Source organism: Drosophila suzukii, chromosome 3 (assembly GCF_043229965.1).
Source record: "Drosophila suzukii chromosome 3, CBGP_Dsuzu_IsoJpt1.0, whole genome shotgun sequence".
NCBI lineage: Eukaryota > Metazoa > Arthropoda > Insecta > Diptera > Drosophilidae > Drosophila > Drosophila suzukii.
In genome coordinates, this window is record NC_092082.1 from 21,838,987 (window position 1) to 21,855,284 (window position 16,298).

Consider the following 16,298-nt stretch of genomic DNA (forward strand, 5'->3'; position numbering starts at 1 on the left):
TTTTATATATGTATTATATATATTTTTTGTTGTAGTATTACATCAAATATATATTTTAATCCATTCAGATTATCCCTTCCTATAAAGACCTAAATATTCTGGAACAGTTCGAGGATATGATAATTTTGTCGATATATCTTGCCTTTCCCAAGGCACTTAGGCTACCAAAGTAATTTCTTACTCCCCAACTATCTTAACTATCCCCACAAACACGCATTGATTAAAATCGCTGCAGTTAAAACTTATGCTCAAGTTCAAAATTAGTAGAAAGCTAATTAACGATAAGCTCGGCTTGCTAAAGTGCAGGGCCGAAGTTTTCGGCGGCTCGGAAAAGTTTTTAATGCATTTATCGAGTGACTTCGGTCTCGAGCTAAGTGCTTATTATCGGGCATCTATTTCAATTTCCCCCGGCAATTACAAGGCAGCCCAAACTACGTGTAGTTGTCTGGGAATTACGTACTTTTCCTGCCGCCTAACCCCTGACTTTTCGAACGCCCACAAGCCGTGTGACCTTTCACCCAGGGCAGTTCAAAGGCAACTGCCATCGACTGCTCATTTTCATTTCGGTTCTCTGCCAGGGAAATGGGAAAATCCTCTCACCAGAGAGGGAGAAACCCAAAGAGAGAGATAGAGAGAGAGTGCGCAAGAGCCGAGAAGAAAATCGAGTGCGAGAAAATTTCCCATTGAGTTGGACTCTCGGCGAGGAAAACCGGTTTTCGAGTGGGTTTTGAAAAATATTGGAGTGAGTTCGGAGCGGTGCATTTGTTCCACTTTCTGAGCAGGATGTTTTTGGCACGTTTTTGTGTCGTCGGAGCCTTTTGTGCATTGAGTTTTTGCCTCTGCCGGCTTATGGTCAACATGAGCAGAAATGAAGCGTGCTGTGGGTCGAATCCCCTTCCTTATGTTTCGGCTTTTTCCATCCTTCTTTTTTTGAAAGCAACAGAAACTGGCAGCAGGAAGCATTGCGGTATCCTGACGCTCTAGGGACTCATAATGGTCGAGATTTTGAGTTCTAGTTACAGTTTCTGCCCGGGGCCATTTAAGCCGGCCAACTAGGTTAGTTTAAAATGGCTAAAAGCTTCGAGAGAAATGTGTGCCATAATTTCCATAAATTCTTCATGCCCCAACAAAACTTTCCGCGTACCACATAATTCTTCGTTTGATTTGGCGCTAACTTCTAGCTCAAGCTTATCAAATGCCACATGGCCCCCTTTCGCCTTTCATTAAAATCAGCAGAGACTGAAACTTTCCCACAAAGCAATTTGCTGGAAAAACACAAGCCCGAAAAGCGTTGGAAAAACTTTAAAACAACGAACGTGACCGAGGTGAAGTTTTCCCTTCTTAGCAGCGCTTTTTTTTGCCGGACTATATGTATAGTTTTTGGTCAAACTGGGTCAGCTGGCGAGCACAAAAAGGGAAAAGGACGCCAAACATTTAAAAACATAAAAGACATGCCAGAAATTGCACGCTTCTTTAACCAAGGACTTGACTTGATATCTTGAGTGCCTCGCCCACGACTCACTCAAGAGCGAGTGTTTCGGGGAAGTGAGTGGAATGAAATTTCCCCCGAGCCATGGGATTCTCAGCGACTCGATGTAGGTATTACACTCCGCCAGCGAGCAGTCAGTCAACTTATAGCCGCTCCAGCGAACGGACGCACCGAGAATCGAGCTATAGCCATAGTCCACAAAAACCCGAAATCGAACCCATGACTTATATATAGAGCCGTGCGATTTGTTTACGTGTCGTGACGCGAGTGCCAGCAGTTGTGTGCGTGTGCCAGACCCAAACAAACGAAAAGTTGTTGAAATCGAATCAAAGAAATCGCCATGATTAGCACCACGGATTACCCACTGGTGGAGACCACCACCTCCGCGGAGGAGCTGTACGCGGAGTACATAGCCGCCCCGGCCAGCAGCATGAGTCCGGCTGCGATTGCCGAGCACCTGCAGCAGAATCAGATCACCTTCGAGATACCCAGTGCCCACGATCTGCGGCACATCGATGCCCTCAACTCCTTTAATGCACTGCTCCAGAGGATTGGCAACGCGGCGGTGTCCTACGATCCCGCTCCGCCCAGCGGCTGGTCCCCAGACGGCAGCATCAGCACCGAACAGCTCTCCAAATCGGTGGTTCTGGACCTCGCCGATCTGAGGGACAGATCCGAGGATTCGGCGGAGTCTTCCTGGTGGAACCAGATCTTCGGGGACGCCGACATGCACGTGATCATCAACTATCTGTGGATCGGAGTGGTCAGCTCCCTGGTGGTCCTCTCCCTCGTCTTCATCCTCTTCAGCTGCTACTTCTACAGGAAGTTCCGCACTTGGAAAAAATGCAGTAAGTTTCAGCCGTATAACCCACAGTCGCTTCCCGCCCCCAAAAATGCCCATACATCTGGCTTTTATGTCCCGACTTTAATCAAAATGTTTCGCCAAAGCCTTATCTCCGGCCATTTATTCAGCTGGCTAAACAATATAAAATGCAGAAACAGGTCCCATCAGTTTGGGAGCTCCATGGAGCTCTACGGCCGCAAAGCCTCATAAATTTTTTGGCGCGCTTCGAAATTGTCAGCCAGCCGTTAGCATCGTTCTGTTGTAATTTTAGATACACAAGTTTATTATGCCACAAAATATATGTGCCGCATATTTATAATATTAAATTGACTCGCCTCTGCCCGAGGCATTGTGCCCCTTTTATGATAGCGATAATGTACGAGCTGGAGAATATGGCCGACCTCGTCGACCCCTCGCTCGAGAAGTAAAATTGGGGCCCCGAAATTTGTTGCTCTGCAGGCGAAAGGCGTGAAATTGTGCGTTGATATTTATATATTTTTTGTGGGTCGAGGCGATAAAGAGTAATATAATAAAACAATGATGGACCATATCACTCATCTGGGGGATTTGTAGAATATTTGCTTAGGCATGACATACAAATTCAATAATTTTAGTAGCACAGATAAGGGTTCTTTAAACATAGCAAAGGGATTACTGGTTTCGAATTCTTCTGACATCTCCCACAACTTTCGTAGAGCCAAAATCAATCAGGTTGGACACGACTGCTATCGAAATCCCACTTAAACCCCTGATTACCGCCACTCAACCCAGTTCGGTGTAAATAGAGCCCATGTAAATATATATCTTATCTGCTCGAAACCTGTTGCACCTCCCAACAGGGCAAAACTGCTCCAAATCCCAAAAATAAATCATATGTTTAGGCACTTTACACATAATTACGGAAGACCACAACAAAGGACCCAACTCATACGAACCGTATAGAAGTGAACCGAACCAAACGAACGGAATTGAACGGAGGGGCAGGCTAAACAACCTACACAACTAACAAGTCTCCGGCTCAAGTGTCAAACTTTTTGCAGACCAATTTAGCCAAATGATTTATTTAGGCCAGGCAGGCGGGCAGCAGCAAGTGAAGGACTGGGCCGAGCAAACTTTAGTCCTGTTCCTGGGAACTCAACTTCTTGGGCCAAAGGGCCGTGGCCTTAAAGCCTGGCCAACTCAACTGTCAAACTGTCAATTTTGTGCTAACGAGCCTTAAAAACTTTGCCCTGCGATTACGACACGCGACCGAGAAGGGTGGATCTGGTTCTGGTTCTGGAGCCCTATCCCATCCAAAAAAAAAAACACCATACCAACTGTGTACGTGAAATATCAATTTGAGCGATATGTGTAGCCTGCTTTCAGGCGTCCAATGCGTCTAATTAGTTTCGTTAGTGTCGTGTTCCGTTTTTTTTTTTGGTTTTTGCCCTGGTCTTACGCTCCCTCCCGTGAGGAACTGGCCTAGATAGATACCAAGTGGTCGCTGGGATAGGGATAGGTTGCCCGGGATACTGGGTTGCCCGGAGTACGTGTGTCATTTATAATTAAGCAACTAGGCCCGAGTTCACTTCGGCTTTTGTGCATTTAATGCCAGCTACGTGGCGTCTCGCAGTGTTTACCTTATAAATGGTTAACGAGGCCCAAACACAAGAGTGTCTGGCCCAGTTGCCAGCCAGGCTTACACCTTATTTATTAAACTGTCACACACAGGCGATGGCAAACTTTCGGTCCCGACTTTGGCTTGTTATCAATTAGTGCAGCGTACGACTGAATTTATTAACAGACCGGCTAGGGATGGAGTTCCTAAATTAAAGCCAAGCAGCAGCAGAAGCCACTGTTTATCATGTTGTATAGGTCCTGCATAATTCAGTTGCGTAAAAATGTAATTAAGCGTAGCATATTTGGCCAAGACCAGAAAAAGTTGCTCTTGGCCAGCAGCCCTTTTAAATTTTTAATGGCCTGCCCTGCGTGTGGTGGGTAAAAACTAGGAGCTGCTCTCTTTTTTGGCTGCGCAACATATTTTAGTTGCTCTTGTTTTTCTGTTCGCTTTGGCAAACTCAAATTGAGTGTTGTAATTAACCAAATTGTTTTGTAGCCGGCCAGCGTTTAGTGGTATGGGAAAGGCATGCATAATATAGCTGGCAAAAGCAAAAGTTTAAATGGCTGAGACTGCATCTTTTGTGGCGAAAATTGAAGAGCAAAAATCGAATCCCCATTTCAATGGCTGGCTTAATAACACTTGAAAGCAGCTTAAATCCAATGATAATAATTTTTAAATAAAAAACTCTGCCAAAGCCGAATGGAGCCAGAAAAGTTCTGGCGTTTAAAAAATTAACAGACATTTATGGCAACACAAAATAAAACAGCTCAGTGTTTTCCATTTGCCAGTTTTCATTCGAGAGTGCCAGCTTATTGCGATGAATTTAAATTGTTGCATACATTTGGGCGCATCGGCAGCAGAGTTGGGGGGAAAAGACAGGCTACAAATGCAAAAAGAGGAAGGCAAAGTGCCAATGCAGCTGAAAACAAAAGGCACCAACGAATGGCGTGCTAATTTTTTTTGCCAACCACACAGAGAACAAAATTACAGTGCTATTAGTTTTTGAACCATCAAAGTAAAAATTGCTATTATAAAGGAAAGAAATAAATGTTTAAAATATTTAAGGGTTCACATTTTGAATACCCATTTTCCCGAAAGAAACCCTACTTGATAACCCATAGTAGCTTAGTTTCTCTGCGTGCAGCAGCCACCTTTCCCCGATTTTCCGACTTTCTTTGCGTCCATCTGCAATGCTTGAAAAGGCTGAAAGGCTGAGGGGCTTCAATTTTCCAGGGGCGGCTGTTTGCTCAACACTTGCATAAAATATGAGGCCTGCAGCCTGTGTATGAGTGGGCCACGCCCCGTGGTCCAACGCCCTGTTTGCCGGCTGTCTATCAAACAGAGAGTAAGGAAAAAAGCGGAAACAAAAGTCGAAAAAAGGAGAAACACAGGGACAGAGTCCTCATGTGGGATGTCCTGGCCGAAAAAAAGGATATATATATATGTGCTACAGTTATAACAATAAATCAACAACTGCTGGCAGCCACTGTAACTGCTGACTGGTTCTGCTACCGCTGCGTTTTAATATTGTAATGCGCAAATTTTTCAACAGGCTTTGCCCCCCACCGACCACCATTTCCTCCCGTGATGCGCTTTAATTGAAAAAACCATTTTCGGGGCCCAGAGAATTTATGAAAAGTGAGGCCTGAACAATTAAAAAATTGGAGAGGTTTTTCAGTCCAGCCAGCGAAATTAAATCGGGCAAAAAACGGCCAGGGACGATCCCCTATTTATTTATTGAATCCAGTTTAAATTGCATTTAATAACACTGAATACCTGCCTTTTTTCGGCTCGCCATATGCAAAGGGGAAATTCTATTTGAGGCAAATTATTGCTCCATCCATTTTTAATCATGGCTGTAACTCAAAATACGACCAAATTAAATTCTTTGATGGCCGCGGCTTAGAGTGCGTGTGCATGGAAATTGGAATTTTCCAATCTTAATTTAACGCTGCTTAATTTGAAACAAGCACACACACACATAGCATGCACACATGGACAGCGGCTGCGGCATTATAAAAATTAAATGCTTTCTGCTGCCTACTTTCCGGGGCTGTCGAGCTTTTATTTCATTGCAGTTGGCAGGCGGCGAGAGTGTGTGTGTGACCGAGAGAGAGAGAGAGCGTATTTTATTTCATTCCATTTTGCCACGCGCACACTTCCGGTGTATTATTGCCTAGTTGTTGTTGTTTGGCTGGCCGTCAGTCTGCTGTGAAGGAACTTCGCCTGTCCTGCCATCCTCGCCGGCATTTCCGGTCAGCACAAAACTTTCCGTTTCCCCTTGTCCGCCCGCTTTTTGCGTATTTTTTTTGCTTTTTCCTTTTTTGCCTCTGCATTCGGAAAAGTTCAAGCGTTTGCGCCTTTACGCTAAATTGAATTTAATGCCACGGGCCCGTCCTTCTACAAATGTCCTTTGACATGGACAAACAAAGTAATGACAGAGTCAAAACTTTGATGCCTGATCGGGAGCACCCACTCCAATTTTGCTGCACAGAGAGAAATGAATGGGAAATAAATCCATAAAAAAAGTATAAGAATTTATGAGGACCACTGCTTCTGCATTTTAATATATCATAAAACCCTGTTTCGTATTTTTTTTATTTCTTGTATTTTCAAGAAGTATCTTTTGCTTTTATCAAGGTTCTTTATCTAGCTTTTTCCCCCAATTTTCTCCCTGTGCCCCTAAACAATAGAAACTTTCTGCTGACAAACTCAACTAACAAACTCCGTTCTCTGTTTATTGCAGATAAGGACATACGTGCCCAGATCCATGCGGCCAGCGACTCGTACTCCTCGCACCTGGTGGGCTGCGACGCCAGCCGCCTGCTGTTGCACCAGCAGATGCAGGGGCACAATCCGCATCCACAACATCGGGGCAACGAGGCGGGATTCTACCAAATCGAATCGCCACCCTGCTACACAATCGCCACCGGTTTGCCCAGCTACGATGAGGCACTGCATCATCAGCCCCGGCACTTCGCCTACGGCATGAAGTTCGTCTATCCCTCGCTGGCGGCCGTGCATCATCATCACCATTGCGTTTCCAATTGGGAGAAGGACGAGCTGAATAAGCTGCAAAAGTGCAAGCTGTCAGCGGCAGTGGAGGAGGATAAAGTGGAGGCCTCCCCCTCGGAGTCCTGCAACTTGGCCGCAGCCACGCCTGCCATTTGCATTAACATGCCAAATGGGAGGCAGCTGGATGCGGAGGAGGAGGAGGAGGAGGTGGACTCCGCAGTGGCAGTGGCAGTGGCACAAAGTTTACAGCCGGCGGCGGCTGCCGACGATGATTGCGCCTCATTGGTCGTTGTTGTTGCCGCGTGATTGCCCAGCCAGGGTTCAGGGGTCAGGGGTTAAGGTGGGGCCGGGGGTGAAGGGTCAGGGCCGGGGCCGGGAGTAGCAGCCCAATTGCTTAGTCACTTGTAAATAGTTGCATCGTCTGCTAATGTTGTTTGCCCCCCTGTAATAACATATATCTCCGAATGTGTCCCCCCTGCTCTCTTTAAGCAAATTTAGTTTCGTTTTTAGTTATCTGTTATATTATTGTATTACGCAAGACTGAGTATTATTTATTGTACCATGTATAAAACCGAATTGTCTATCGATTAAGCCTTAATATCTAAGTGAGAGTGAAACGAAAAATATAAAACTCGAATGAACACACACATTGCAAACTAAATTGAAATTTTGCTTTTCATTTTCTTATCAGTTTTTCAGTTCCAAAAGCCAAAAACTAAAGTTCCTCGATTTTCAGTCCCATTGTTGACCTTGCTGGCATTGCACGAATACGTTTCCCAATCCCTCAGATACTCGTACTTTGGCCAGAGCAAATATCAGAAGCCATTTGGGGTTTCGGATTTGGTTTTGTTTTGAAATTATGTACGTGACTTGGATGCGCCTGGTCGAGATTAGGTCAGCAGAAATGCATTGCTGCAGGAGAATCCCCCAGGAACGTGAGGTGCTGAAAGCATTTTTCAACGTCCTTTTTAAGTGTTACTCAAGGATTTGGCCAAGTAAAGGATTAACTCTAAAGAGTTTGAGGAGGGCATTAATCTGATTACACAAAAACCCATGATAAAATCATCATCATGTTCGGATACTTAAATGCCATTTGATCTCCAAAAGCGATTGATTAGTTTTATAAGGTGTTTAATTATTGTCCATGGTCTTTCTTGAACACTTTTAAAATTTTAAATTGTAAGCATTCACATTCATTATTTAATTTCCCTTTTAAAGATTCCGCTTCCATTTCCAACACTCAAAATCCCCCTTAGCGAAGACATCATTGATCAATAACTAACAAACACAGACAGTTTCTTAATGTTGCAGTTACTAAGATTACATAGAAACATTAACTAGAGTTAAAACTAAAGCTAAAGCTCACAAGAAACCAAAAAAAAATATTGTCTACTATGGGAAGGAAAAAAGGAGGAAATTAAATATGCAAAAATATATATGAAAAGATATTATCAACCGAAAAAAACAGTCTTTAAATTTTGCTTGCCAGTCTGGGATTTCAGCTCCTCAGGCGATGAACTTATTTGGGAGCAAACTCAACCTAACAGCCAACAAGGCAGCACTAAAAACACGAGTTAAAGTTTCGTGCGAGCATAAATAATTTCATGTCAAATCTGACACTTTTGCTGAAGCTTCTGCGTCTTTAATGCCGCAATTTGTATTCAAATGTACGATTTGTTGATGAGTCCGAGTCCACGCTGGAGAGGATGTGGACGGGGATGGAGGCACTGGCATGGCACATCAAACATTCCATAACGCAGCGGAGAAGTGAGCGAGGAGCTGCAAACACCAAACAGGGCCATAAATTATATTATCGTGCATCGTGTATCTGGTTCAGGTCGCAGTCATGAGTGACTGTGCCTCAAAACTGGGCAAAAGCGGGGGATTCCGAATGCGAATGGGAATGGGAATGCCAACGGGATTGGGTTCGGGCGGGGATCGGTGAGTGGGGATTGGGGTCTGGGGACTGGGGACTGAGGACTGGCACTGACATCAACACCAGCAGCTACGGCACATCCACAGAACTTGTGGCTCTGGCTCTCTGTTGTCGTGGTCGTGCTTTGCGTTCTCGCCATGATGTGCCGAAATGCACAAAAAACCCAGTCCAAGACAAAAAGAATAAAGCTCAGGTAAGAAAAACCGAATACTATGTGCTCTATTGAAAGAATAATAGTAAGGGAATATCTTACAGTACTGACAGCTAAAAATAAATAAAAGCACGATAAAAAAGGGTTAGATTGAACGCAAATTAACCAAATATAGTATATGCTTATCTATACTTATCTATTATAAATAGTATATCTAAAAAGGGTATATTAAAGATTTGCGCTTTTGGATGCTTCTAAGTTCTAAGAATAAGGTAAAATATACTCCAAAATAAGAGACTTAAAAATAACTTGATAAAAAGTGATAACCTTATCAAAACTCAAACAATTTATAGACTGGTAATATAAGGCTACATAACTTTAAATGTAAAATAAAGAAATAAAGCTCATTAAATATTCCTGGAGAAGAACCAACCACCTTATAGAACTGGCTATACCCTGCATGGCCAAACGATTCACAAAAGTTGACCTGACCCCAGCAGGGTTAGAGAGCATATAGGAGCTCCATCAGACAAAGGTAGGTGGAGTGCCTGCCCAACAGATAAGCGATATGCGGTCGGCATTCATACATGCGAGTAAATGTGTTGTGTGCGATGAGTTACTACTGTACGGTGGGAGTATCTGAGTTTCTGGTACGGTACGTTTTTATGGTGACTGCACGTGTTTTGGCCGTAATTTGTTAAACGGTTTTTCTGATTTTTTCCTTCGGCAGAGTTCATTGAACAGGTTGTTTTGGCTTGACTTTTCGGTCGACTCTTGTTTGCCCCATTTTGTGGGCGGACCATAAATCTCGGAGACATTAATTTGTTTGTCACCTGTCGCACATGCGGTTGAATAAGATGTGTTGCCCTCCTAAATGAGTGCAATTAAATGCCTAATGACTCTGACGACAATCGGCAAATCGGATTAAATTTATAGGGGAAAATAATTCATATATTGTCTACGGCTTTAAAAGCTTATATCAATATGCTCGCACTGCCATTCATTACAAATTTCTCGTAGTCTGGAAGGTTTATTGGATAAGGCTGTTTTGTAATTATTGGTTCTACCCAACGATCCTGATTTGTTTGATACGGAACCTGCTTCCTTGATAGTTTTATTATTTCATCTTTGCTCAATTCTTCCCAAGGAGGTGCGTTTTCGGAATTAAAATATGGCCTTCTTGATGAAAATCCTTGTCCCTTCATTTCGTCGCCTTGAAAGTTAACATTGTCATCCTTAAATTCACTTTCTGTAAACTCATTTAGTGGAGAGTCTAGATTGAATACTATTGCAGGACGAGTAAAAATTTTGAGATTTTCTCGTTCTTGAATATTGCTTAGAGGATCATTACTCAGTAAATAAGGGTTCTCAGCACTTGACAGATATTCATGTTTCCCGATTGGTGGTGCCTTGGGAACTATATATATATTTGGAGAGCCCTTAGACTGATAAACTTCCTTTGTAGTATCCATTGAAGGAAAATCATTTGGTTGGTAGTCTGCCAAGGGAAAGTCGAAAGTTGGATTACCGTGGCCAGCTGCCGATTTTCCCTCAGCATCACCGTCCTTTATCCTTGGTTCAACATCATCTATAAGTGTTGGATGTTGCTTTTCAGAAGACTCTCCAGGGCTATATATTGAACTGTCGTCAAAGGGAACATCAAAGGGCACATCCTCATCAGCTTCCTCCATCCTCGGTCCAATATCCTCATTGGGTGGTAAATCTTCTGGCTCTCCAGGGCGATGTCTTGAGTTTTCGTCAAAGCGATCATCAAATGGTACATCTCTATTTGCACCTTGTGTAATATATTCAGGGTCCCACTCATCATGTTTACGATCCACGTGATCGTTTTGTTCTGGACCTCTAGTTCGGGACCTTCCTCTGGTCCGAAATCCGTTTTTTGGTCTTAGGTTATAAAATGTCCAATCTATAGCAAAATCTCTATTACCAGGCCTTCGTCTATCGAAAGGGTATCTTTCTGTGGGGCTTCTATATGGTGGCGGACCGTATGACAAAGTGGGTTCAGGATCCGTCCAGGATGGTTCAGTTGTAGAATCTACATAAAATCAAATATATGGTTATCAAGAGTTGTACTATATGTACTAATAAATATTTGTCACCATATTGCGTATGCGTATGCCTATTATATAGGCCGTCGAAATAACTAGGAGTATGGTTATAGTTATTCGGGGTGGATGTTACTATCCAGGAATCAGGCGTAATGAGTCTGTAAAAGACCTGCCAGTAGAATGTCAGCCAGAAAATGATGAGAAAGTCGTGGAACAATATCAGAGATCCCAGGTAAAAGTCATTCAGACGCATTTCCGCAAATCGGTTTCCATTGATTGTTTGGGCATGGTACATTATGAACTGGGGCATACATTTTAAATCAATTCTTACAAAATTAAGATAATACTTACCACAAGAATCGTTAGGGTTACAGATAGTTCTACCACTAAATAGGCGTACGGAGCTGCTCTCCAGACAAGCAGTTCGAATAGTAGCACAAAGCTGGCGACAATCAGAAAAATGAATGCGATTATAAATAGAACCGCAATATCTAGGGTGAGATCCATCTAAAATATTTATATTATAGTTAATGAAAATACTATTAGAGCATTAATAATTATACCCGTTACTCGAAAAGTAAAAGGGTATACTAGATTCCGAATCGGAACCCTATAAAGTGTGTATATTTTTGATCAGGATCACTAGCCAAGTCGTCCGTATGAACGCTGGGATCTCGGAAACTATAAAAGCTAGCAATTTGGGATTTGGCATGTAGATTCTTGAGCTTTTTGCGCAGCGCAAACGCCCATAGTGCTAAAAAAACCCCCGTCTAGGACTAACATTTTAACATTAAACATATTTTTGACAAATTTTTATGGGATTTTGTCCATCTTTGCTAATTATAAAGCTCTATCACCCTCGCACTTAGCTGAGTAACGGGTATCTGATAGTCGATGGCATAGACTATAGCGTTCTCTCTTGTTTTTACTTTTGCTGGTAGAAATATTCCTATTATGAGGAATATTGCTACTAATATTACGGCCACTGCAAAAAAGGTAAGAACATCTGCCCACCAACTAATGGCGACTAGAGCAAATGTGGATATGATCTGAAGTTCCACCTGAAATGAGGTTGACAACAAAAATGAAATGTACTACAAATTCTACTTTTTGATACTTACAATAACCAAAGCCATGACAAAGTTCAGACCTTTCATAAAACGCACCTTCTCCACAAATATGAAGATGGCGAATATAACTACGGCCAGCGTAAAGGTCACAAAACAGATGTAGTACAAGCTCCGGAAAGTTGTCCTTGCATCTTCTCTGATATAATTTGTATTCAATTTAAAATGTAAGAGTTTTAAATATTTATACTTACATTAGAGCGATTACCATCCACTGGATCAGGGCCAAAATGAGCCACAGAAACAACAAGCCATAGGTTTTAAATGAAAACTTTCTTCGCGCCCTTCGATAAAAACGATGCTCATCCGATACATACATCGTAACTCATGGGTTAAAGTGTCTCGAGTTGGTAACTAAGACTGCAAATTTGTCCAGGACCACCAATGGCTAGAAAGAAATTGTGGAGTTTGTGTATAATATGGACAACAATTTTAAAAGGAGCCGCAAAACTAATGTGATTGTAAACATTTTTTTTTAAATTATTTTCTATAACTGAAATAGTCAGGAGTTTTTTACTTTATTGTTTTATTATTCTATTATTTTTAATGTAATCACTTGACTTAACACTTACGTGATCTCCTGATTAGTTGTAAATTTTGGTAGTCTTAAGTTTTTTGATTAGAGAATGTTTTGCAAATTGTGATTGAAATCACTTTCTGCTGATTTCCCAATCGTCTGCAGCCCAATCATAGTTTGTCATATTAGTAATTTTCCATTCCTCTTCATTTGGTTTATCATCTGTAATTTAGCCTTAGAAAAAAGTTGTCTAAATTAAATTCAACAATTCCCTTTACCATAGTCTTCATAATCTCGATTCATGGCGGTTGTTCCATGCGTATCTTTTGTACTTGTCGACATCCAGAAGAAGTCAGAGGATGTGAAGTAGTTATAGTTGATTTGCCAGTAGAAAGTCAGGGCGTATATTACTAGAAATTCATGAAACAGCAGCAAAGCGGCCAAGATGAAGTCATCCATGCTCATCTGGACATGCCGATCTCCACTAATGGTTTGAGCATGCAGCATGGTCAGCTTAAAGATCTTTAATAAATATTACAAAGGTTACGATGATTATTTAAGCTCACCGATAACATTACAAGGGTTAGTAAAATCTCGAAGAACATATAGGCATAGTCCTTAATGTCTGGCAAAAAGATATGTGTCATCAGGAAATACGCGGAGAATATGACCAACATAAAGCTCATTATAAAAATAGGAGCTATGAACTGGGTCAAATCCATCTGGTAATAGTTCAGGGGATTACTTATAAATCTTATTTTTGAATACAATTTAATAGTAATATTAATGTAATTTTAATACCGTGAACGATAGATGACAGCCAATGACCAGGACTACGACTATTCCAAGTACGCAGATGAAGTAGAAGGCTAACATGTCTGGAATCCAAGTTCGAGCTACAAGCACGAACATCGAAAGTGTTTCCAGTTCCACCTCAAGGATACATTTTTGATAGAAACCTTAAATATATCTTCATAAAAGCCAATTAACTCACTGTCAGACAAGCCACAATCCATTTGTAAATCCTGTGGCTGCGAACATTTTGGTTGAAGGCAAACATGGTGAAAAGTATGCCGGCTAGAGCAAAGGTGGCCGAGCAAACTATCTCTAAATCACGGAATATCTTACGACCGCTTTCCCTGCGGGAAAATATTAGGAGACTTACAAATTCGTTTGCTTATAAAGTACCCACACCAAGCAGACAATAATCCATTGACCTAAAGCTATTGCCAAAAAGATCGCAAAGGTTGCGTAAGTTCGGCGACCAAACCTTTTCCATCTGCGTCGAGTGTCCATTTCTTAAAGTCCCAAAATACCACCTTTAACTGGGGATTTATCGATTAAAGTTGTCTCAAAAGTAATGTGAATATTATAGGAAATTTAGTAATATTTTCTTGATGGATCTTTGAGAGGTTACTTTTATCATTTAGATACAAATTTTAAATAATTCAATGCTAAAATTGCCTTGAAATAGTTTAAAATGCATATCTTAATGCTGGAAAATCCAACTATTATTGTAGGCAGAGCTGTGCATTTCTGGGACTGTGTTTGTTCTGTCATTCTGTCAATTATAACATAGTATTCCCAAATATGCAGCAATTTCTGTTGACCTCGGGCAGTTCAATTTGCTCAGATGTAAGGGAACAGCCTCTGAGTGTCTCAGAGATACAGTTTGCCCTATCATTGTGTCAACTAACTTGCTCCGTTCACACACAGCTGCGACCTGGCCCCGATACAAATGCTGTAGCTACAGTAAACACACGGTGGGGCGGCCAAGCGGCTAACGCGTAAAATCAACAAAAATTAACGGGGGGCAAACAAGGCGAGCACGGAGAGCCAAGGTTGAGAAATTTGTGCTCAGCTCGATGCAGCAAACAAATTTGCACTTGTTAGCCTGACTTTAGGTTTTATTTTTTTTTGGTGCTGCCAGCGGAGAAAATAGCGCAGAATATGCCAAAGCGACTGTCAACGGCAAGTGTTAAAAATGCCAGATAAATAATGCTAGAGCAGCCAGACAAGAGCCACAATGGCAAACAGACTCACTAATGAGCTGACTGCACTGCAAACTCAACTTTGCTGCCTGGCTGACTGACTGACATTCTGACAGATTCGGCTGAGACTGATTCGTGTGCGTCACTGGCCAAACACACAAAAAGATACAATTTGCATACTAAGCCCTGCCGCGTCACACGGTGCGTATGAGCAATGGGGAATAAAAATCATTAAGCGACACATTTGGCATATCAAAACGGCCTTAATGGCGTGTGGCATTCCCAATCAGCAGCCGAGTGCGTTTCGTGAGCTCAACTCGCCGAAAAAGTGACTTGAGAAGCAGCTAACTGTCGCCGGGAAGCTCGACTAGCTGACTGGCATGCAAAATTAATTACGGCCAGAAATTTATTTACGACGACGAGGAAGGCGCTGCGGCAGCCATAAAAGTTTTACGCTCTAGCCGAATTTAGGAGCCAGAAAACAGGGACAGGGCCAGGAAAACCAGGACCAGAAACAAGACTGCAGCTTAGATACATTCTCCTTTGCCGTCGCCATAAAATCCAGGCGCTGATGACATTTCGCCAACTGCATTGCAGTGGATGTGGATGCGGACGCGGATGTGGATGTGGACGAGGATGTGGATGTGAATGTGTCACCGCTGCGGCGGTTTCGCCAGCTACTGCAGCTAGTGGGGATTTTACGAGCTTTGCAACACTGGTTGTTGGGGTTTTCGATGGATAAGGGGTTCCCTGAAAAGGGTGTGCCGAAAATCACACCACTTAAGTGCGCGTAATGAAATTTTAAGTAGCATTCGGTTCTGTTTATGATTTTGGCTGTAAAATGCATGAATTCGCCGGTGCCTCTAATTCAATTTGGTTTGGCAAGTGCATTGCTAAAATTATTGCCAACGGTTTGAACCATTTCTGTGACATTTTTCGACCAAGCTTACAATGTAACCATAAAGGTATTTTTTACAGAAACAAATAACTCCTAAAAATATTAATCGGTCATCTTAGCACAGGTAAAATAAATATAAACTTTTGTTCTATTAAAAATACTTAATTTAATTTATTTCTTCAGGCTTATAAGTAATAAATATATTATAAATTTAAGGCAATACATTTTAAGTAACAAGATTTGTGGTTTTTAAGAAGGAAACTACTCATTCCTTAAATTTATATAAGTTCTATTACAAATAATAATCTTGAAAAAAATTGAAGTATCATAACTTTGAGCCCACTATAAAACTCTCTAGGGAAAAGCTTTAATTGAAGTACTAGCTTACCGAAATATATGACCAAAACAGTATACTTTTTCCTGCATTCCGGCTATCGTACTGCGGATTAGTTACACCTAAACAAACAAATAGTCAGGGCAATCGGAACCCTTTCGATTCTGTAGATTAGTCGCATGTTAGTTCCTATCAAACTGGGTCGCTGTCAGATTATTCCACTCATAAAGCCCACTTCAACATATGTGTATGTATGAGGAAATACCGCTGACTTAGGTCAGGGATAGGTTTATATAGCGATAAGCAAGAGGCCTTATCCCCACTAGT

The 16,298-nt window shown here is 42.0% G+C and overlaps 3 protein-coding genes across 5 annotated transcripts; 1 reads left to right on the forward strand and 2 right to left on the reverse strand.

Moving 5' to 3' along the window:
- The first annotated feature begins 1,626 nt into the window (after positions 1–1,626).
- On the forward strand, positions 1,627–7,609 carry comm (commissureless). Its single transcript, XM_036815799.3, has 2 exons — positions 1,627–2,337; positions 6,680–7,609. Exons 1-2 carry the CDS (start codon positions 1,830–1,832, stop codon positions 7,252–7,254), a joined length of 1,083 nt encoding a protein of 360 aa, XP_036671694.3. The 5' UTR covers positions 1,627–1,829; the 3' UTR covers positions 7,255–7,609.
- A 1,822-nt stretch (positions 7,610–9,431) lies between these two features.
- LOC108007541 (uncharacterized) lies at positions 9,432–12,689 on the reverse strand. Of its 2 annotated transcripts, none has more exons than XM_017071234.4 (6): positions 12,426–12,557; positions 12,226–12,365; positions 12,034–12,165; positions 11,456–11,611; positions 11,156–11,405; positions 9,432–11,091 (listed from the first exon to the last, which is right to left on the reverse strand). In XM_017071234.4, the coding sequence occupies exons 2-6, from the start codon at positions 12,259–12,261 to the stop codon at positions 10,010–10,012; spliced, it is 1,656 nt and encodes a 551-aa protein (XP_016926723.4). In that variant the 5' UTR covers positions 12,262–12,365; positions 12,426–12,557; the 3' UTR covers positions 9,432–10,009. The 2 variants fall into 2 exon arrangements, with proteins under 2 accessions (XP_016926723.4, XP_016926720.4); XM_017071231.4 differs by having other exon boundaries at positions 9,433–11,091; positions 12,226–12,370; positions 12,426–12,689.
- A 120-nt stretch (positions 12,690–12,809) lies between these two features.
- On the reverse strand, positions 12,810–15,007 carry LOC139352150 (uncharacterized). 2 transcript variants are annotated; one of them, XM_070996254.1, is made up of 6 exons: positions 14,019–15,007; positions 13,743–13,887; positions 13,550–13,681; positions 13,315–13,470; positions 13,027–13,261; positions 12,810–12,970 (listed from the first exon to the last, which is right to left on the reverse strand). In XM_070996254.1, exons 1-6 carry the CDS (start codon positions 14,042–14,044, stop codon positions 12,882–12,884), a joined length of 783 nt encoding a protein of 260 aa, XP_070852355.1. In that variant the 5' UTR covers positions 14,045–15,007; the 3' UTR covers positions 12,810–12,881. The 2 variants fall into 2 exon arrangements, with proteins under 2 accessions (XP_070852355.1, XP_065720797.2); XM_065864725.2 differs by having other exon boundaries at positions 13,941–15,006.
- Positions 15,008–16,298: the final 1,291 nt, after the last annotated feature.

Excerpts from the sequence above, each read along its gene's own strand:
- comm (XM_036815799.3), top strand. The coding sequence starts at position 1,830 with ATGATTAGCACCACGGATTACCCACTGGTGGAGACCACCACCTCCGCG. Across the intron at positions 2,338-6,679 it reads CCGCACTTGGAAAAAATGCA|ATAAGGACATACGTGCCCAG; the intron begins GTAAGTTTCAGC and ends TGTTTATTGCAG.
- LOC108007541 (XM_017071231.4), bottom strand. The coding sequence starts at position 12,550 with ATGTATGTATCGGATGAGCATCGTTTTTATCGAAGGGCGCGAAGAAAG. Across the intron at positions 12,371-12,425 it reads TGGATGGTAATCGCTCTAAT|AGAAGATGCAAGGACAACTT; the intron begins GTAAGTATAAAT and ends AAATTATATCAG. Across the intron at positions 11,092-11,155 it reads GCATACGCATACGCAATATG|ATTCTACAACTGAACCATCC; the intron begins GTGACAAATATT and ends GATTTTATGTAG.
- LOC139352150 (XM_065864725.2), bottom strand. The coding sequence starts at position 14,044 with ATGGACACTCGACGCAGATGGAAAAGGTTTGGTCGCCGAACTTACGCA. Across the intron at positions 13,682-13,742 it reads GGATTGTGGCTTGTCTGACA|GTGGAACTGGAAACACTTTC; the intron begins GTGAGTTAATTG and ends TGTATCCTTGAG. Across the intron at positions 12,971-13,026 it reads TCGAGATTATGAAGACTATG|ATGATAAACCAAATGAAGAG; the intron begins GTAAAGGGAATT and ends GCTAAATTACAG.